General features: G+C 43.1%; 1 protein-coding gene across 1 annotated transcript in view; it reads left to right on the forward strand.

Annotated features, from left to right (window-relative positions):
• The window catches only part of Pcca (propionyl-CoA carboxylase subunit alpha), a 281,682-nt gene that overhangs the window by 190,703 nt on the left and 68,647 nt on the right, over nt 1-22,332 (forward strand). The window contains exon 20 of the mRNA XM_075950227.1: nt 17,517-17,615. Coding sequence (XP_075806342.1) covers nt 17,517-17,615 — 99 coding nt within the window. The remainder of the gene's footprint in view (nt 1-17,516; nt 17,616-22,332) is intronic.

A 22,332-nucleotide genomic window follows, 5' to 3' on the forward strand; every position in this document is an offset into this window, starting at 1 on the left:
TATTAGATATTTGTTTAGTCATGTTTAAATGAAATCCTAACTTTAACATTTGATAATCTTGAAATTATTTCTTTCAGTTCATAAATACATATTTGAAGTAAATATATGTGTGATTCAGTAAATCTCTTGTATGTTAAATTTTTGTTAGTTATAATGCTCCATATTAAGACAAAATATAGTTTACAAATGAATGGTGAATTTGTCCTTGTCTTGAAAAAGAAGAAATAGAAACTTAATTTGGAAAACTCACTTTTAAAGTAATCCAGTTAAGGAATTCGTAGTCTTGCAAATGCTTTCTCGGAGTCAGGGGGTGGCATGCCGCTGGAACTTATAGCCATCAGTCACTCCTTCCTGCAGGCTAAACTAACCAGTAGGCAGCTGCAGATGTTACAAAATCTAACGTCCAATTGACACTAATTGGCATAGTTGTTGGCAGTCTTATCAGAAAGCAAAGGGCTGAATGGTTGAATGGGTTTAGCAAACTTGAATGATAATGAGTATTTTTCCATGCATCTTGAAATACTTCTGTGACCCAGACTAATGGGAATCCTTTATTATGACCCCACCCTTCCATGAATAGAAATCAGAGAAAGCCTCGTATGTAGGATATGTGGTTAGTGAGTGTTTTTCAGGTAACCTTTTATAGCTGTCTGCTCTATTGCCTGCCTATCACCTCCCTGCTCTGCTTCTAGTGCTGATCATGAGATTAATATTTGATTAATGTAATGCCAGAGTTTGGTGTGTGTTTTAGTCCAGGCTAAACTTAATGCATAGGGATTTACAGGTGACATGAGAACAGCATGTGGGGGAATCTGGAAAAGACACAGATGTCCCAGCATTGGCTTTGAACGGATGCATTTTGAACTTGGATGATGGACACATGGGGTTACTAAGAAAAACTGTGTGTGTGTGTGTGCGCGCGCGCACGTGCATGCGAGTGTGTGTGAGCAAGCGTGTATGAGTACGTATAGTTCCCTAGAACATAGGGCAGCTGCTTACTTTCACAGTGGCCTTAACCCCTCCTGCTGGAAGGCACCTATATTGCTACATCTTTCCCAGGTCATGGCTGCTCTGGTTCCTTTGTCAGAAGTTGCCTGTCTCAGCGAGAGCCATGTAGCTTAACAGACTGTTTGGTGTTCTCATATACAAGTAAGCTAATTTCTTGGCAAAATGAACCTAATGGAGCTTGCTAAATCTCTGCCTTAATCAATTGGAAATGTCACCAAGGAACTCCTTGCCTCTCTTCTGTCTATAAGTACACCACCCTTTACACTGATGTGTTCACCTATGTAAGTGGTAAGGAGGAGAGAGCCGCTTGTTGGTTCCCGGCCACTTAGTCCCAAAATAATCACACAGAAACTGTATTAATTAAATCACTGCTTGGCCCGTTAGCTCTAGCTTCTTATTGGCTAACTCTTACATATTAATTTAGCCCATTTCTATTAATCTTGTATATGTCCATGTTGCTGTGATTTGCCTTCTAAAGTTTCAGCATGTTTGTCTCTGGTGGAGGATCCATGGCTTCTCCTTGACTCCGCCTTCCTTCCCCCAGCATTCAGCCTATCTTTCCCCACCTAACTAAGTTCTACCTTGCTATAGGCCAACCCAGTTTCTTTATTAACCAATGGTTTTCACAGCATCCAGCAGAGAATCCCACATCAGCATCTTTTCATGCCAGTGCAAGTGTCCTTTCCATCAGCTGGAATGCTTTCTAGAAAGCCAGTGCCTGCCTTCGGTGAGTGCTTGCTCAAGTCGGTGCCTCCGCTTTGGGATTCCTGCTAATTAACTCGGCCTCATTGTGTTAAAACATGCTTGGTTCTTGTTTCCTTCAGCCAAAGGCTCCTCCCTGCTTGTAGAGGTGGCCCAGGAGAGACACTTGTTAGAGGAAAAGGGCTGGAGTGCACCTTTCCCAGTTACAATGCTTTAGACACTGTCAGGATTTTGCCATCTGATGTTATGCAGATGAGCCATTCTTTCTCATGTTGCACTCTGCTGTTGCTGCAGCTTCCTGGGACTGGTTGCAATAAAGTAATAGTAAAATTATCATTTTGTTTTGTTTTTGTTTGTTTTTGAGACAGGGCCTCACTATGCATCCCCATCTGGCCTGGAATGTGTTCCAAATATTGATCTTTACCTAATCAGATATGGAATAAATCAAGACAGCTTGGGGTTGTTTTCTTGATACTTTACCCCCATGGTTTTTGCTTTTAACGAGGATGGACTTGGTTCATTCCTGGCTTCAGAATGGAGTCCTCGAAATGTTTTAGATTTTACTTTCAGAACTTTGTAAGGAATTAAAGCACAGGAGTGATTTCACCAGCACCTCCAGTTGTATCTGGAGATCTTTAAGGATGAACTTAATCTGCTCATTAATTTCTTGTTCCATCCCTAATTATTTCCCACTCATTCCTTTCTGGCTTGCCAGCTTTCACTTTGGCCACAGCCAGTGTGTTAGTCCTGGTAACTGCTACCAAAACTAATCTATATTAGCCACACGCTCTTTCAAGGCTATGGAAATATGCCAGACATCTTCTTTTGGGGTCTGAGAGCACAGTTTTGCACACAATAGAGTAGCTTTACTCTGTTCACAGTCCTCAAGATTAAAGGATTTATATAACGGTGTGAATAGATAATTTTAGTTCTCTGGACATAAAAGTGAAGCCCCAGAAATGGAATAGAATTTTAAGTAGCATTTTAAATTTGTTTTAAACGTCTTTCTCATTGCCTGCCTTTCTTTAAATGAGCTGTTAAGTCTGCCGTGTTGTACACACGTTGGGTGGGCAATGAGGTACAGATCTTTGTAGAGTCTGTTGTAGGTTTCAAGTTATGAAAGAGCTTAATTGAGTCCTTTATGTGGTTGAAATAACTGCTATTGTAAGCATTTATGGATCTTTAAATAGAAGTATTATTCACATCTTGTTGGACATTACAACTAAAAATAGATTTAACTTAGAGGTGCCTTATTAATCTTACAGCGGCTGTATTAGGAAACCTCAGAACAGAATCATGTTGTTAATGATTAGTAATCTAAGGCCTGAAAAACAGACAATGAAGATTGTGAAGGTGAAACTTGTGTCTCTTTGATATTTTTGTCTAAGCTGTGGTTTTCAAAGCTCTTTAATAGGCCTGTAATTGTAGAGATGAAAGGTGTATTTTTCTGTGTCATGGGAAGGTTTAGCAGACAGAGGTGCGTGTCCCACGAGCCTAGCTGTTTGAGTTTGGTTCTCAGAACCCATCTAAAGGTGGAAGGAGAAAACGGACTCCACAAAGTTATCCTGGGGCCTCCATGTGCTCCAAGACATGCACATGGAGGCACACACAATTACACGTTCAATTTTTAAGTTATATTTTCTATATAACTAGATCATGTTTAACTTTAATATAGTAGATATTAGGCTTCAAGATCAAGGCCTTGTGTTAAGCTCTTCGTGAGAGGCATGAAAGAGAAATGGTCTAACCTGCCCTATGGACTTCCAGGGTTTTGAGTGATAGTCAGTGGTGGTCATAAGGCACCATTAGATAAATGCACAGCAATGCGAAATGCTGTAGAATTTCAAAGCAAGAAAAGACCTCATCCATGGTGTGCCAGGGGTCATGCAACAAAGGGTCAAAAGCAAATAATAAGTCACACAATGTGGTAGTGATGTGGCTGGTCTAAGTTAGCAGGAATACGGTTGGGAGTGGGTGTCTGTGAACATTTATTTGAATGTAAAAGTAAGGAAGGAGACTAAAAATGAGTTGGTAGATTGAGGGCCTAGAGAGGGCCAGGTAAAGGAATGACATTTCTGTTCATTAAATGACTAAAAGCTGACAAAACTCATAAGACACAAGAAAGGTTTTCCAGTTGAGATTGCTCATGAGGAGGAAAAAAAAAAGGCAGGAAAAGTGTGGGTAGGTGACTCGGTGGCTGATCACAGACCTCTGGAAGATGGAGAGGAGTTAGCTGGAGTGGGAGGAAAGAACCGGGGATGTAACATAGAGGATGGGCTGTCTTTGCAGTTGCTCCCACTTGCTGTCCCGCTCAGTAAATGACTTCTCCCTCTGACCAGACGGTTTTGATAGCTTATTTACAGTTTGGACTGGAAATCTTTGTAACTTCTACAACTTCCAAATAGCAAACCTGACCTATTTTCTTTCACTTTCTGCCGTGGGAAGTTAAAGCGCTCACAAAATCCATACAACAGAGAGTGAGCCCTGGGCTGCTGCTGCTGATCTGACCTTGCTGGTGCCTTCCTTTTCTTTTTCCTGACTGTTTAATTGCAGACTACAGCCCTGGAAATTCATTTGTTTTAATGTTTGTTGAGTTGCAGGGTTTGTCAGTGCCTAAATCTCCAAATCATTCCCGACCACACTTCTTTTCCCTCAGGTGGAGCCTCTTTCTTTTTAAATTTCACCTCAAGTACCAAGTCATCTGGAATTTGATTTGCTAACAAATTGGCATTTTTATAATTTAATTTTCTTTTATGTACTGTAACATATGTGCAGGGCAGAAGATACTGTATAGACTGAACACGTTGAAGTAGGCAGGGAAATCGTGACGCAGTGAGCCAGGTCAACCGGGTATTGGAAGATAGTTTCTCTTTGAAGGGATTGGAAGATCTTGAATGAGGAAAGTCTAGAATAAACTTGATGGGTTGGGCAGTCAGTGGAATTTGTGTATAATCAGAAAGGATAGAAATAGATTTGGATGTCCTTCCCTTGGGTTTAATATAGCTTGGCGGGAAGCATTTTAGTTAGAGATAGTAGCATCACTGGGAGTGGGACAGATTGATATTTGTGTGACTCCTGATTGGTGCTGAAAAATCTCAGCATCATTGCTGTGCTCACCTTGCTAAGATGAGCACTTGTGAAGAAATGTGATCCCAAACTAGGAGACGCTTTATAGTGCAATTGGTCTGTACTCCTAAGGCAGCGGGGTTGGGCTGCCCTAGCGTGTGTTCTGTGCAGCTCTACAGAACAAGTGCTCACTTTTCCAGTCCAGGACCAGCGCCCTGGCAGACCCGAAACTGGGTGAGGGTCATCTCCCTAGCTTGCAGATGACCATCTTTTTGCTATGTCTCACCAAGGCTGGGGCCAAGGAGCAAGAGCACAGCACACAGATCAGGCAAACAGGTTCTTGGTTCCCTATTAGAATACTTGAGCTGTTATGAGGGCTCACCCTTGTGACTTGATTCCCTTCTAAGATTCCATCTCCTAATCCTAAATAAGAAGGACATGGCGTGAGGTGATGTAAGCCTGCCATAACACCGTGTCAGAAAACAAGGCACAGATAAGAAGCTGGTCCAGACAGAGAACAGAGAGACACCCATCCTAAACCAGACCCCAGTCCTGCCCTAAAGGCATCACTGGTATACATAAATCGAAGCAGGGTTAGATGGTAATATTGGGTTAATGTAAACTTCTTAGTGTGGTTGAGTGCTTATGTAAGGAGAATCTCCTGTGCGGGGAACATAAGCTGAAACACAAATGGGTTCACGCACCATCATGCAAGTGTTCTTTATTGCCAGAGGAATAATAGCAACGGGCAAATCTGGGCAAATATACACAGAACTTGTGTGTACTAATGTTAAAGACTTTATGTATATGAAATTATCTTACCAAAAGGGCCCAGATAAAAGCTATTTGGAATATTCATTAGAAGGCTGGCAACGATTTCACCATTTTCTGCTTCCCGTTTATAAGCTATTTTAAAAATAAGACTAGTAACTGCCTAAGGTTACACAATACATAGCCATGGTCTGTGGAGCTGGTAATACTTTCCACGATTAGCATGAAGAATAATTAGATTATGTCATTTACTGCCATAGAAACTCAGGAAATAATTTTGGAAAACCCTTCCTAGATAGGAGAGCTAAAAGCAGTATTATATTCACAGATGTGTGTAGTGGCACTGCTGCTATTGCCGCTATGGGTGTCGTTTTGCCAGTTATCTCTTAAATTATTTATTCTTTATTCTTTCCAAAATTATTTATTCTTTCCATACAAGGTGTTAGGTGTCATTATGACATTCTTGGACAAAGCATGATTATTATATTCTATGTTGTACCTGGCATAGTGGCACATGCCTTAAATCCCAGCTCTTGGGTGACAGAGGCAGGTGGATTTCTCTGAATTTAAGGCCAGCCTGGTCTACAGAGTGAGTTCTAGGATAGCCAGGGTTATGTAGAGAGAAAAGTGTTAGCATGTGCATTTGCACACATGTGCACATGCATGTACACACACATAGATACACACACAATAAATGTAGTCAAAGAATTATAAATCTCATTTTTCTGTCACAAGGTAAGACACAGAATGTGTTAATATAGAAAGTTAAAGAACCATTAATTATAGCACAGAACTGTCATACTTCACTTAAATAAATGTCAAAGCAAGCAAGTACCAAAACTATTAGACCTGCTAAATCACAAGATTATTATATTCTTATTGACAGTCTGAAAGAATACTTATGTTTTACATATCCATAAACTGGAGTAATGTTGGATGGAAGTAATAGCCCAACTAACTGACTGCATGTGTACTGTTGTGGAATATTATTTTAATTGTGTTACATCTGTTGATGCTGTGGAGTATTTGTTTAATGATGCAAGAATGTGTTGCATTCTTTTATGTTGCATTTGTTAAGTCTGAAACTGTAACTTTGCCTGTCTAAAACACCTGATTGGCCTAATAAAGAGCTGAACAACCAGTAACTAGGCAGGAGAAAGGATTGGGGCTGGCAGGCAGAGAGCATAAATGGAAGGAGATCGAGGAACAAAATAAAGAGGAAGTCACCAGGGGACAACCACCCAGCTACACTGCAGCCACAGAGTCAGAAGTAAAGAAAGGTAATCAAATGGAGAAAGACACAAACCCAGAGGCTAAAAAAGGTAGATGAGATCATTTAGGAAAAGATGGCTAGAAACAAGCCAAGCTAAGGCAGGGCATTTATAAGAAAGAATAAGCCTCCATGTTGTCTTACTTGGAAGTTGGATGGTGGGCCCCCAATAGAGCCAAGAGTGAAAACAGCCAACTACAGTGTACAGGTGCTTCTGTGACTGAAGAGTCTAGATATTGTTGGGAGCAGTGAGACCCCAGATCCTGAATTTCTTGTAATCCCCTGATCTGAGTGACTACAGCTGCTCTGAGCACGAGACCTTCAGGAGTTCCTGATGGCAGTAGAGTGGTTTCTGGTGGGTTTGGCTGCGGCGTGGCTATCTCTATATAATCTGCCCCTAAACACAATAAAGGGGCATTCTTGGGGAATTCAAGGATGACCCGTGTCGCTGTCTCTCTGTCTGTGTGTGTCTGTGTATTTTAACCTCCAGCCCCTTTCCCGAAGCTCGGTAACTGGGTGCCAGCGCACAGAGCACAGACACGGGGGCACAGTGTGCACGGCAATTGGAGGTCTCCACCGAGATTTCGGCAAGATATGCCTATTCATTGATGAACAATTAAACAATAAAAGTCTTTGTTGTTAGTAGTTAAGACATAAAAGTGAAAACATTAAACATCTCTATCTATAGAGCAAGACTTTTCAGAACAAAAAAAAAAGAGCATTTATAATATAGTAGCCCTCTGTCCTAATCTTTAAAGAGTGAGCTTTAATTTGTGTGTACGTACATTTGTATGTGTATGTTCGTGTATGCATGTACACATGTGGTATGGGTGATCAGAGAAGCCAGAAAAAGGCATCAGATCCCCTAGAGCTGGAGTTCCAGGCTATGGTTACAGCCTCTTGACTTGGGTGCTAAGAATAGAACTCTGGAAGAAAAGCAAGCCCTGGCCCACTGAGCTCTCTCTCCAACCCTTGAAGTCTTAATCTTTACACGTCTTTACATTCCATCTGTTTCAGCTTTTAATACGGATTTATGGGAATTCTCTTAGGAGTACATAGAGGTAATTGCTGCTGAGTTAACTTTATATGTAAAAAAGGAGGAGAGGATTGAGCTGGGTATGTTATATTGCAGCTTTCTTTTTCCAGCTTGAGAATCAAATCTGAAAACAGTATCTCTCTTATTCATTTTCTGTGCAGTGTGGTGATTTATAAGGTTCCTATGCCAGATTGGAATACCTATAATCCCAGCACCTGAGAAGCAGGAGCATCAAGACTTTTTGTCTAGCCTGGACTATGTAGGAAATCCTTGTCAAAGAATAAACAACAACAAAAAAAAAACCCAGGAAAGTGAAAAACTCAGTCTATTAAGGGACCAGGAACTAGGGATGCCCTTCTGGAAAGCAGTGGAGCCTCTCAGCCGTCTTTCTGATTGTCAGTGTGTTGGTAGGAGCAAAAGCAAGATAAGCAGTTTTAGCTCAGGTTTACCTCTGCAGAGTGCTAACCTCCTAGACATCGAGTAACACAAAAAAGCAGAATTCCTATGTGGCAGAGCTGCCGGGCAAACTAGAAGAAGCATGTATTAAGCCCACACCTTCCTAGAGTTCTATCATTTGTGGAGCAGGGCTGGGAAACACTTTGTTTTGGGGTTTTACGTTCCTAATGTTGAGTGGATTTTAAAAGCTTTCAGGTGCCACTGCCTCAGAAGCAGCAGCGTTTGACTGTGTCAGGTGATAACTCTTAGGAAGCCCTCTGTGGTGTTGGTTTTTAGTGATAATGTAAGTAATCTCAGTCCAGTGCCATACAAATACAGGGTGTGTATTTTTCCCCGATGATGACGTGGATAGGAAAACCGAACGTTCCAAACACTCACAGGAAATGTCTCACCAGCATCGCCTGTGCCCCAGATGCAGCAGGCTGTTTTCAGTGAAATGCAGGCTTAGAGGCAGATGGCTAAGTGTGGAAAAATACCTTCTGGAAATGGAAAGAAATTATACTATTGGGTTGTTTATGGAGTGCCTTAAATATTCTTATTTTGAATAACTTTCGACTAAACCTATCTGATTATGCTGGGAGAAAGTTATCAGAACATAGAGCTAGTGATTTATTTCATAACTCCCACCCACCATAGCCAAGCTCCAGTTCAGCCAAATTTATAACACGCATGGCTTTAAATTAGCATCTCATCTTTAGGTGACTGCAGAATGGTAAGACACCCGATGTCCTTACACCAACTGCATGCTGTTGTCAGGTAGTTTATTTTTTTAGTGTGTGCACTCTTCCCACCACCTTTTGCTCGGTCTCATGTTGGCACCACCATGTCCCTTTTGTTTCGGGTTTGGAAATGACCATTTCCATGTTTATACAAAATTGCCCTGGCTTTGGGGAGAACCTTTTGGAGACCCTGGAGGGCTCCAGGTTTTGGTAGAAGTGACAGTGAGCTGATGGGAAGAGTTGTCCTTGTGTGGGAGATCCTCTCCAGCCCTCCACTACTGAAGCTGTCCTCTGCATCTCTCCGCCTTCTTTTTCCTTTGTCTCTGTACCCTCTGCTTGTGATCATCTGATTCTTGAATATTGATCTTTTCTGGAATATTCTACCCTCTTCTTGCTGGCACTGAAACCATGTATAATTTCCCTCTCACAGTATGTGTACCCCAGAAATGACTCTTCCTCTCTCTCGAAAATCCCTTCTCAGAACCTCTTGAGTCTGCTGTGCTGCTTCCCCTTCCCCGGGGCGACCTTCAGATTTCCTTCTGTGCACTTTCTGCTTGCAGCAGAAGACAAGTGGCCAGTGTGTGCTCTGGCTCTCTACCTCAGTGTGACCGTCGGTGCATTAGTGTGTGGGAAGAGTGCACACACTAAAAAAATAAACTACCTGACAACAGCATGTCCTGGCTTGTAGATACCCGTAAGGCAGTATCCCATGCTAAGGGTGGATTCACTCCTGCTTGTCTGTGTGTGTGTGTTGTCCGGTGTTGCCTGCTTATCTGTGTGTGTGTGTTGTCCGGTGTTGCCTGCTTATCTGTGTGTGTGTGTTGTCCGGTGTTGCCTGCTTATCTGTGTGTGTGTGTGTTGTCCAGTGTTGCCTGCTTATCTGTGTGTGTGTGTTGTCCGGTGTTGCCTGCTTATCTGTGTGTGTGTGTTGTCCGGTGTTGCCTGCTTATCTGTGTGTGTGTGTTGTCCGGTGTTGCCTGCTTATCTGCGTGTGTGTGCTGTCCGGTGTTGCCTGCTTATCTCTGTGTGTGTGTGTTGTCCGGTGTTGCCTGCTTATCTGCGTGTGTGTGTGTTGTCCAGTGTTGCCTGCTTATCTGTGTGTGTGTTGTCCGGTGTTGCCTGCTTATCTGCGTGTGTGTGCTGTCCGGTGTTGCCTGCTTATCTCTGTGTGTGTGTGTGTGTGTTGTCCAGTGTTGCCTGCTTATCTGTGTGTGTGTGTTGTCCGGTGTTGCCTGCTTATCTCTGTGTGTGTGTGTGTGTGTTGTCCAGTGTTGCCTGCTTATCTGCGTGTGTGTGCTGTCCGGTGTTGCCTGCTTATCTCTGTGTGTGTGTGTTGTCCGGTGTTGCCTGCTTATCTGCGTGTGTGTGTGTTGTCCAGTGTTGCCTGCTTATCTGTGTGTGTGTTGTCCGGTGTTGCCTGCTTATCTGCGTGTGTGTGCTGTCCGGTGTTGCCTGCTTATCTCTGTGTGTGTGTGTGTGTGTTGTCCAGTGTTGCCTGCTTATCTGTGTGTGTGTGTTGTCCGGTGTTGCCTGCTTATCTCTGTGTGTGTGTGTGTGTGTTGTCCAGTGTTGCCTGCTTATCTGTGTGTGTGTGTTGTCCGGTGTTGCCTGCTTATCTGTGTGTGTGTGTTGTCCGGTGTTGCCTGCTTATCTGTGTGTATGTGTTGTCCAGTGTTGCCTGCTTATCTGTGTGTGTGTGTTGTCCAGTGTTGCCTGCTTATCTGTGTGTGTGTGTGTTGTCCAGTGTTGCCTGCTTATCTGTGTGTGTGTGTTGTCCAGTGTTGCCTGCTTATCTGTGTGTGTGTGTTGTCCGGTGTTGCCTGCTTGTCTGTGTGTGTGTGTTGTCCAGTGTTGCCTGCTTATCTGTGTGTGTGTGTTGTCCGGTGTTGCCTGCTTATCTGTGTGTGTGTGCTGTCCGGTGTTGCCTGCTTATCTGTGTGTGTGTGTGTGTTGTCCGGTGTTGCCTGCTTATCTGTGTGTGTGTGTGTGCTGTCCGGTGTTGCCTGCTTATCTGTGTGTGTGTGTGTGTTGTCCGGTGTTGCCTGCTTATCTGTGTGTGTGTGTTGTCCGGTGTTGCCTGCTTATCTGCGTGTGTGTGTGTGTTGTCCGGTGTTGCCTGCTTATCTGTGTGTGTGTGTGTTGTCTGGTGTTGCCTGCTTATCTGTGTGTGTGTGCTGTCCGGTGTTGCCTGCTTATCTCTGTGTGTGTGTGTGTTGTCCAGTGTTGCCTGCTTATCTGTGTGTGTGTGCTGTCCGGTGTTGCCTGCTTATCTCTGTGTGTGTGTGTGTTGTCCGGTGTTGCCTGCTTATCTGCGTGTGTGTGTGTGTTGTCCGGTGTTGCCTGCTTATCTGTGTGTGTGTGCTGTCCGGTGTTGCCTGCTTATCTCTGTGTGTGTGTGTGTTGTCCGGTGTTGCCTGCTTATCTGTGTGTGTGTGTTGTCCGGTGTTGCCTGCTTATCTGCGTGTGTGTGTGTGTTGTCCGGTGTTGCCTGCTTATCTGTGTGTGTGTGTGTTGTCTGGTGTTGCCTGCTTATCTGTGTGTGTGTGTTGTCTGGTGTTGCCTGCTTATCTGTGTGTGTGTGTTGTCTGGTGTTGCCTGCTTATCTGTGTGTGTGTGTGTTGTCCGGTGTTGCCTGCTTGTCTGTGTGTGTGTGTTGTCCGGTGTTGCCTGCTTATCTGTGTGTGTGTGTTGTCCAGTGTTGCCTGCTTCTCGCCACATGGCTTTTATTTTGTTCTCCTTTGGGTTAAAAAATGTTTTTTGTGTGTATGTTATGATATTTGTATGTGTGCCATTTGTGTGAATATGGGGGTGTTGCTATGGTGTGCATGTGGAGATTAGAAGATAACATTGTGTGTTGGTCTCACCTTCTACCTTGTTTGACATAGTCTCTGTTTTTCATTGCTGTGTACAACAGGCTGGCTGACTTGTGAGTCTCTGAGGATTGTACCAGGCTTTTTCTTTGGGGTCACCAACCAGCTCCCAAATCATGATACAGAGACTTAGTATTATTTTGAATGCTCGGCCTTAGCTTATCTCCTTTCTGGCTAGTTCTTTAAACTTAAATTAACCTGTTTCTCTTCATCTCCCTTTTGTGTCGGGCTTTTACTTTTCTTTCTGTATGTCTTACTTTCCCTGCTTCTTGCGTACCGACTTCTTGCCCTGGGTGTCTCCCTTGTTCTCTCCTCTTCCTCTTGTTTTTTCTTCTCTTCTCTCTGAGCCTAGATTCTTTTATCTATCCCCTCTGCCTGCTGGCCCCACCTATCCTTTCTCTGCCCAAGTGTTGACTGTTCAGCTGTTTATTAGACCAATCAGTGTGCCTTAGGCAGGCAAGGTGAAACAGATGCAGCATAACTTTACATAATTAAACACACATTCTTACGTTGTTAAACAAATGTAGCATAAACAAAAGTCACACGCCTATACACAGTTAAAGTACTATTCCGCAGCCTAAGTATATGTAACACATCTTTGCCTAGTTAAAATACTATTCTACAGCAGAGGATTCTCCCATCTCCCATGCTGTGGGGATAGCACTGGGGTTACAGATTCACGATATTGTGTCCAGCTTTACCTGGGAGCTGGGGATTTAAACTAAGTACTTTACCCACTAAGCTATCTTACAGGACTGGATTTCTCTGGGAAAACATATCCTTCTTGGTATATTCCTTTGCATACTCGAATACTAGTACATTTACCTAATTCCAATGCATCTTTCTGGTCTTAGCTCAAAGGCCACCTCAGAGTGAGATACCTCCCTGTTGGGAAGTAAAGAATAGTGAGAATTTTAAAATTATTGCGTATCACTGGAGACTGGGGATATAGTTCTGAGTAAATCACTTGCCTAGCTTAAAAGAGGCCCTGGATCTCCATACTAACACTATAATCAAATAAGCAGACAATAAATTGCTTCATTTTAAAGATAGCTGTTTTGTTCCTTGGTTGTCGTCCCAGGACCTGGGAAGCAGAGACAGGAGAATTGGGTGTTCATGTCAAGCCTGGGCTACATTCAAGCCTGGATTATATTCAAGACCCTGTCTCAAAAAGCATACAAAACAAAAACAAAAAGTACATGTGCCTAGTGTTTTGTTATGAAAGGATGGCACACTGTGTATATTCTGTATTTCTTTGAGAGTAGTTTTACTTTAGGACCTATAAAGATAACTCATTTTGAAAACCCACTCCAAGTCCCTACATTGCAGAGAATATATTTTTATATTATATCTCAGGGAAAGCTTGGCTGGGTATAAAATTGTTTACTTTGTTTCCTTTGATCTGCTTGGAACAAATTGCTCTGAGGTCTCCTGTGTTGGTGTTGCCCTTGGCTAATTAAGACAACTTAATTTTTTTCTTTTCTTGTGTATAGATTCTTTTTACCTAAGTAGCCATATAATTATTTCTTTAGTCATTATTCTCATAAGCCTACATATTACATGGTTTTTTTTTGAAAAGTTACTCTGCCTGGGCATAGTGGCCCACACCTTTAATCCCAGCACTTGGAAGGCAGAGGCAGGAGGATCTCTAAGTTTCAGGCTAGCGAAGTCTATATAGTGAACTCTAGGCCAGCCATAACTAAATAGTAAGATTCCGTCCGTCCCAAAAAACAAACAACAGCTAAACAGGAAAGTTACTTTGTCTTATCTTTGGCTTCATATATTTCCCTTTGCATTATATGCCTTTTTGAAGAAGGCAATTATGTATCTTTTGTATTGTCTTCCTTCTCCATGTCTGTTTTCTTCACTGTTGCTTTTCTATTACTGGCTCTATCTTGTTGTGTAGAGTTTCTCTATGTCCTGGTGTTTCTTTTTAGTCACATTCTATTTCTGGTCACTTCTTCATGTGGCTTTTATCTCTATAGTGTTATTTTTCTCTTCATTTTTTTTCTGAGCTCTACCAGCTTGCTTTTCGTTTCCTTCTGTTATTGTATAATCTCTTCTTTGAACCTTTGTTTTTCTTCTTTGAGATGTTTTTTTAAAGAAGGTCACATTTCCTATGGTTGCTTTGAGTCTTTGGAGAACTATTTATCTGAAGTCTTCCTGTGTTTCTTTGAGTAGTTGTTCTTGTATTATATGCTCCTAATTTATTTACCCTTTTCTCTTATAACATTTTCCTCGGTCGTATCTCAAGATACAGTATTGGCTATTTGCTTACCACTGACTACGTTGAATTAGGGAAGCCTGGCTAGAAGCAAAGGTTGCACTTCCCTCAAGCTGGTTCTCTGTGTTCTCTTTGAACACATCTGATCTTGGTTTCTTCTGTGGCAGGGCTTCTTTCGCATTAGTAGTTGTCACTGAAGAGGTAGGGTGGTGGCGAGTTCAGCAAGGTTCTCAGTGTAGTAATGAGGAAATGCCTCCCATCCTCCATCTGTTTCTCTGGTGATCCTGGAAGACTGGTGTGAGTATCATATAAGACATAACACCCAGAGTTCCTCTGCTCAGTCTGCCCTAACTTTCCATGGTACTTTTGCTCCTGGGTGGATTGTCCACACAGCTGAGTTTCACCCTCTGATAAGAATATCAGTAAAGTCATTGCATCTATTGCCCACTAAATGTGTGATGGTAGAGGCTGCTCTTTCATTCCTGACCACTCAGACCCGAATTAATCACACAGAAACTGTATGAATTTAAACACTGCTTGGTCTATTATCTCAGGCTTCTTATATAAGTAACTCTTACATCTTAAATTAACCCATTCATATTATTTTGTATTTTATCACAAGGCTCGTGGTTTACAGTAAGGTTCCAGCCAGTGGGTGTCTTTCTCCTACGCTACATGGTGTCTTTCTGACTCCGCCTTCTTTCCTCCTCTATCTCTGCTTGGAATTCCCCACCTTGCTCTATTCTGCACTGTTATAGACCCAAGCAGCTTCTTTATTCAATAGCCAATAAAAGTAACACATATACAGAAGGACTTCTACACCAAATGTGTCTTGGGGAAATTTGATTACTGATAGGGGCCAAGAAAGGCATGGGGTGGTTTCTGGGACATCCCTTTATTCAGTATTTGCAAAAGCACTTCATGTTTATTACTGGAGTTGTGACAGCTTTCTTGCTTCAGAGGTAGCGAAATCACAAATTTTATGCTGATTTCTTATCTAGTTTATAAGGAAATGTGGTCTCTTTTTTTTCTCAGTCATGTGGAGTCTTATAAGACTTCTCTACTGTTAGTAGAGAGGAAAGAAGGCAAGCTTCCTTGTGAACTGGATTATGTTTTCCTTCTATGCAGAGATACTCTTCCAGGCACTGGTGTTTCATGCTTCTTCCTCTGCCCCCAGACCCCACCAAAGTAGAGTTTAGGTGCATGTGCCAGGATCTTTAGAACAGTAGTCAGAGCCATTTCAAGATGATGATGGTGGGGCAGAAGCCTTCCGAGTCTATGCTGCTGGGCTCTGGACCATTGGCTGTTGAGTACAACTTGTGGTCTCATTTGAGCTTTTCTGGTGCTTTGAGTGCGTTGAAAAGACTTCTGCCTACAGTTGCTGCAGTCATGGACTCTCCTGTGCCATGTGATCCTCATTCTGACTTAGACCTGACTGATCTAAGACACGTAGAAACTTCTGGATTCCTGTCAGGATGCAGCGAAGTCACTTCTTTAGTAAGCAGTGTCATGGAGCCTTCAGCTGTCTCTGGCTGTGCCCTCAAGCTTGGATCTTTTAGGGTCGGCAGTACTTGACAGAAACAAGTCTTTGTCCACTGTTGTCTCTGTCTGTCCCCGAGGGTCCAACAGAAAGACATCTAATTTTACAGAGTTGGCTGCAGTTTGGAGAGTTGACAGTGGGGATTGTTCGCAGCCATACACCTTGGTTCTGATTTAGGCAGCTTGGGCAGGTGTGTACAGGTTTAGAAGAGTGTGGGTCCCTCCTCCCTCAAAGTCCATTGGCCACTGGGCTGTGGGGGCAAAGAGGGCAGAAGGGGCAAGCAGGGCCTTTTCCAGCCCATGAAGAGTATGATGGAGATAGTTCTCTAGGAGATAACTTCAGTGAATCAGCTCAGCTTTATTCCAGAGTATAGGGAATATATAGGCTTGTGGACAGTAGTTGGGAAATTTACTTAATTTGTACCAAACAGCAGGCTTTGTGATAGCATAAAGCTCCTAGTACAAGTCTTAGTTATCATCTGCGGAAGCACAGTCCTATCGTAATGCGCCTAGCACAGTGTCTAATTACCATATGGGCTGTGTGTGTGTGTGTGTGTGTGAGAGAGAGAGAGAGAGAGAGAGAGAGAGAGAGAGAGAGAGAGAGAGGAGCTTCTGCAGGGAACTGCCTCTCCAGGGTCACACTAGGGGGCACTGGGCCTACAGACACTCTACATAAGGTCAGGTAGAGAACAGGGTGCCTTCTACCAGCGGGTGGGATGAGACGGGAGTCCTCCATGTTGCCAAAGCTTGAAGAGAGCTGCCAGGCCATGGTGGACTCCCATCTCCAACGGTAGGGCCTCCCGGCAGAGCGGTGGTGTCATTTGTAACCTATCTCTTGTACCAGAGTCAGAAAAAGAACCTTTGGTGACTGGTTCTTTTTGAGACAGGGTATCTCTATAGCTTTCGAGCCTGTCCTGGAACTAGCTCTTGTAGACCAGGCTGGCCTCGAACTCAGAGATCCACCTGCCTCTGCCCCCGAGTGCTGGGATTAAAGGTGTGCACCACCACCGCCCAGCTCCTTTGGTGAGTGTTTTAAGTTAACCTTGATTTCTTTTTCTATTCTTTGATGTTACTTACTTAGAAATTAAAAGTGTTTCTCTACTTTTATCTCTGATTTGGAAAATTATGGCCTTTATTATGATAGTTTGGTAATAATTATTGGGCCACACATGGTGCTGCATGCCTTTAATCCTGGCATTTGGGAGGCAGAGGTGGGTAGATCTCTGTGAGTTCAAGGCCAGCCTGATCTACCAAGTGAGTTCCAGGACAACCAGGGCTACCTCATGGAGAAACCCTGTCTCAAAAAATACAAAACAAAACAAACAAAAAATTATGATTGTCAACTTATGGTAGAACTTGGCAAAGTTTGACTAGACTGGCGCCCGGCACAGAGAGGCTTGTCTAATTAAGGTGTGTGCTTAATTAAGATAACAGTGCTTAGTCTGTCATTAAAATTAGCACCGAGAAAGTTCTTCGTTGGTCCTTGGAGAGGACGTTATATGCAAGCCCTGTTGTGTGGGTTGCAAGTGTCACTGGAATTTATATGCATTACTTGTCTAATTGCAGTAAATGTAGCATGTCCGCTAGGTTTTGAGTTAGAAGGCTGTTTGTTACTTATTGGAAGTCACTTGAAGCCTCAGTTCCCAGAGGCAGCTGTTCACAGGGCCTTCACCTCTCCCCAGAGATGGCTGGGGAGACTCTGTTGCTGGCCCCTGTCTTTCATGGCTGCAGCAGTAAACATGACAGGTTGTTTGGAAGCCATCTGTTAAAATGGCTGCTGCTTTGCATGCAGCAGTGAACTTGATCAGTTTCCTGTCTTTCTCCGTGGTAACAGTCCGATCTCGTGTCACAACAGGTGGAAGTTGATGGGTCGAAACTAAATGTGACCAGTACGTGGAACCTGGCATCACCCCTATTGTCTGTCAGCGTTGACGGCATGCAGAGGACTGTGCAGGTAATGTTCACGCGATTTACTTAGAATACTGACACATTGAGGAAAAGCTGCTTCTTTCATTGTGTGCTTTTTGTAATTGTAAAAGTTTTTTTTCTTCTTATACTAGAGGACTTTGGGCTGTGTCTTCATTTCAGAGAATATTTTCTTTCTTTCTCATTTTCTTTCTAGCAACCTTACAAAGCCATTGCATTATATTTTGCTGGAAGTAAATAATCTCACAGGTTTCTTTAAAAATTACTAGATAAGAAGTTATCTTTTTCATTGTAGGTTTTTAATTATAAATCAGGGTTTACATGGGTTACCTTCTTTTTATACAGTTAAAATTATGCAGTCTTAAGTTAGCAGAAACATGACCATGCAGGTTGACCATAACATATATCTTAGAAAATTAGTATTGTAATTTGGGGAGCTTCCCCACCAATGTACAGTGTCTTCCTCTGAGCAGGTGCCTTGAAGCCAAGAGTAGATGGCATATTCTTTGTAATCACTGACCTCCATGTAAAGTAAAAAACCATCAGAGGAGGAGCTAAACCACGATGGATAACTCATACTGAGACCAAAGGCTGCTGGAGAACCAAACTCTAAACAAAACCAAAAGAAAATGTGGTTATTACATATGAGTAAGAACCTTGAATCCCCCATAGCATCGAATGCTGGTTCTCCAACTCAATTTTATAGAAAACCAAAGAACCAGAGCTGTGTTATGTCGTGTTCGTACTGGTCTCAGTGTTAGGCCACGTCCGTACCTGTCCCGTCTCTACTGATGGAGGCTGTGGACGGAGGTCTCGGACTCTATGGTAGACAGTTCCCAAGCTGCACTCCCCTGCTGTGTCATCTGTATGCGACTGGGAACTCGAACTCTCAGCACAGAGCGTGATGTTTGGTCTTCTCCCTGTATTATATGTTTCTCCTATATCCTAGCTCTTTGCCTCATTTTATTTTCTAACTTTATAAACTAAGACGAGACCCTCGAAAGGTATCGCTACACACTTTCACGCTACTTAAATCCCATTTGTTGGGGTATAGGGATGTGGTTCAGTGGCAGCGTGTTTGTCTAGCACGGACAGCACCCTGAATTTGATCCTTAGTGTTCCAGGAAACCAAGTGTGGTAGTGCCCTCCTGTAATCCTGGCACCCATAGCTCATTTCCAGATATAGCTTCTGCCATGGAGTTGAGGGCACACAGTCCTTTCAGTCCACATGTGCGTTTCCTCTCCTCCTGAGACTATAATATGATCATGTAATTTCCCCTAACTACACTGTCTCTACAGTCTACCATTCACCTCTGATTGGTTTCCCAAGCTAATGAAATTTACACAGAAGCTTAAGGTCCTCTTTGTAGACCTGGAGACCAGCCCGAGCTACATAACAGCGTGTGTAAACAAACAAGCAAACCACTACAAACAAGCAAACAAATGAACGAGTGGATAATAAATGCATTTGTTACTGTATCTTCGAAATGGTGGTTTTGTTGTACCTGTGGTCAGTAACATATTCCCCACTGGAGTATGGTTGTGGTTGGGTCACGTGAAGTTCAATTGTTATGTATTTAGGTACATAGTATGACCCTCAGTGGTGAGAAGACATAGCAGTTTTGTTCAAGGTTTCCTGTCATGGCACTTTTTACTACCTTCTTGGTGTCTCTGCTGATGGTTGTCTTGGTGGCTATTTGGCATTAGAATTTCAGTCAGACATGTGTTTAGAAAAATCACCATTTCCCCTAGAAAATCCATTGTCCCTGCATGATGTTCATGCAATTTTATTTTTTATTTTGTAAGTTCTTTTCTGCAAAGAGCATCCACATACCTGGAATATATGAACCCATTGAGGCATCTGCTGGATTTGTTGAAAGGAATTGTGGGACCAAGCTAGTGCTGTCTAAGTGGACATGAACTCTCTCAGAAGCATCAGTGGTGCATCAGCAAAACTATTAGCTGCTAAAGTCAAGATAGAACTTTTTTCCTTACGAACAGGAATGATTTTTATGTTCTTTTTGTGGAGTTGGACTCAGCTGACTTGGCAAACTACCACATGGTCCCATGGTGTGAGTGTGAGCCATAAGTGATGATCAGTGTGAATCGTGAGTGTGCCCAGGCTGCACATGTATCATTTGAAGCTTAGCGCACATAAGGATGTTCTAATCTTCCTAATGCTACACAGCAGGTGGTCTGCTCACTTTTAAATGAGACCCCGAGGGTCAGAGGAAGGAAATGACTTACTTAAGGTCATCTAGCTAATACAGCATAGAGCAGAGATTTAAACCCACACAGTCTCCCTGTCAGGCTTCCCATGCAGGAGCCTGAACCAGCTGTGTGACTTGCACTGTGCTCTCTTCTTGCTATTTTCCCTGCCAGAGTGCGGAAGAGCCACTGGGATGACTTGTCAAGCCTAGGCTGTGGGCACACCTGCACACCTGACCAATTCGTAGGTCTAGACTCCGTCTGTACCTCTAGCCGCTTCTTAAAGTGATGCTCAGGATGCTGGCCTGGGAGCCACAGTTAGAAGAGCTGCTTCACACCTGTGCCCTCACCAGTAAGCTGAGAGGTGAGGGCTGAGGGAGAAGCCAAATCCGACAGAGCCTTACTTAACACTGTGGACTCTGCTCAGGCCTCAGGCCAGTAGGATCCATGGGGTCTCCAGTGGGAAGGGCGATATCACTGGTAAGCCTCATGGGTACCCTATTTTCTTTAAACTCTTTCAAAAGCAATTGGGCTTACTATGTATAGTCACTTGGCTAAGGAGTTTTATATGTGGTCCCCACCCTTCAGTTGATCTGAAGGTGCTGCCCTCACTGGGCTTGTGGCCTGCTTCTTGCCAAGCTCCCGGCACACATGAGGTCTGGTGGCTGGATGGGCAGAGGGCAGGTCAGGGAGTGGTTCCAGAATTTCTGAAGTAAGTGTGCCTTAGCTGTCCTTTGATCCCAAGATTTAGATTTCTCTTCTCCCAAACCTTCCCCTAGGTAACCATGTTCCTTAGACAGCCTTCTTGGGTATTTTGTAGGGTCTCTCTAGTTCCTGACCTCCACATTGGTAGAATCCGCAACCATAAGACAGCCAGGCTGGTATAGCTCTGCAGACACAGACCACCATGGTTCACTGCTTTTTGCTCTGGGCAGCACCTAAGCTGTTTGAGGCTAGTGGTACCACCTTCTGATGGGCATAGATCTGGAGAGCAGCAGAAGTCTCTCCAGCTGTCCCTCTCCTCTCTGGGGCTTGTGCACACCATGGCCTCCCCCTCACCTGCCTGGTGCTCGTGACTCCGCCAGAGACAGCTGCTCTGCAGGCTTGGATTATGCCATATGCGCCAAGATGCTGCTGCAGCCTTCTCTTCTCTGACTTAGGATCCTGTGCTTGTAGAGAACCCTGATCAATGCTGATAAGCAGGGAGCAGTCTGTCTAATAGGAGTGGACATTGAAAACTGTTGGGCGGAATTGAAGGTCCTCCCTCACTGACTGCCTTAATTAATTATTTTTCCTATTTATCTGACAAGTAAGTTTTCCTCAAATATCATCATTTGTGGAAAATAAAATGACAGTATTTATGATTTATTTGCTTTTTCCTGCTGTGTGTTTGCTAGTGTTTCCCCCTAGATCTAGGGCCTGTTAGTTTGTTTAGTTTTACTAAAGAAATGCCTCTGGGGTGACCTGGAAACCCTACACTCTCCTGTGCTCTGCGACAAGATGCCCTTAGATATTCAAGTCACCTGTTTCACAGCTCTGCATTAAATAATCCTTCGCAGCAGCGATGGAATGTAAGCCTCATACAAAATTGTCTATTTTTCTTTCTTTTATTTCATTTGTATATTTTTATGAGCTATATTTTTAAAGTTAAAAAGTGAAATTAATTTTAATGTACCCTATATAAATATACTTGTATATATTCTAGAATATATGTGAAATATAATATCGATATAAAACAGTATGAAATTTATGTGACCCTAGGAAGCACACAGATGTCTGGTGCATGTGTGTTAGGTACACCATCTCAAACCAGACTACCAAAACAATGAAGTTATAGTTAATAGAAATATCTACTATATCGCTACAGTTTAAAGATTTACTGTGTTTTGTATAAGCATTTGCCTTTCCTTTTGTATATCTGTGCATCAATTGCATGCCTGATATACAGGGAGCGTAGAAGAAGCAATACATTCCCCAGGAACTGGCATCACTTACTATTGTGAGCTGGAGTGTAAGCACTGGGAACTGAACCTGGGTCCTCTGCAAGAACAGCAAGTGTTCTCAGCCACTAAGCCATCTCTCCAGCCCCTATAGCTTTAAAATTACAATTAAATTGATCGAAATACAATTGAAATTTTAATTCCTCAGTCATTTGAAGAAGTCCCAGGTGACTGGTTTGACTGTTGCTGAGACAGCTTGCCTGTTAAAACCGTCTATAAACCAGAGAGTGTTTCAGATAAAATCATACAGGGTTTTCATTTTGTTTGTTTCAATTCCCCTCCATGTGTCAACCATGGCTGTGATATTTATCATGTAAAAATTAACTGGGTTAAGGAACTGGAAAATGGCTTGCATTGCAAGCCCAGGACTGCATTCTGTCCACAGCACACATGGAAAACGCCAGTCATGGAGAAGCATGCTTGCTATCCTAGCTCTGGGGATCAGAGTGGAGGATCCCTGCACTTGCTAGCCAGCAGCCATCCTAGCCTAGATTATGAGTCCTGGTCAGTTAGAACCCCGTCTCACAAGACATGATA

Source organism: Microtus pennsylvanicus, chromosome 15, assembly GCF_037038515.1.
Source record: "Microtus pennsylvanicus isolate mMicPen1 chromosome 15, mMicPen1.hap1, whole genome shotgun sequence".
Lineage (NCBI taxonomy): Eukaryota > Metazoa > Chordata > Mammalia > Rodentia > Cricetidae > Microtus > Microtus pennsylvanicus.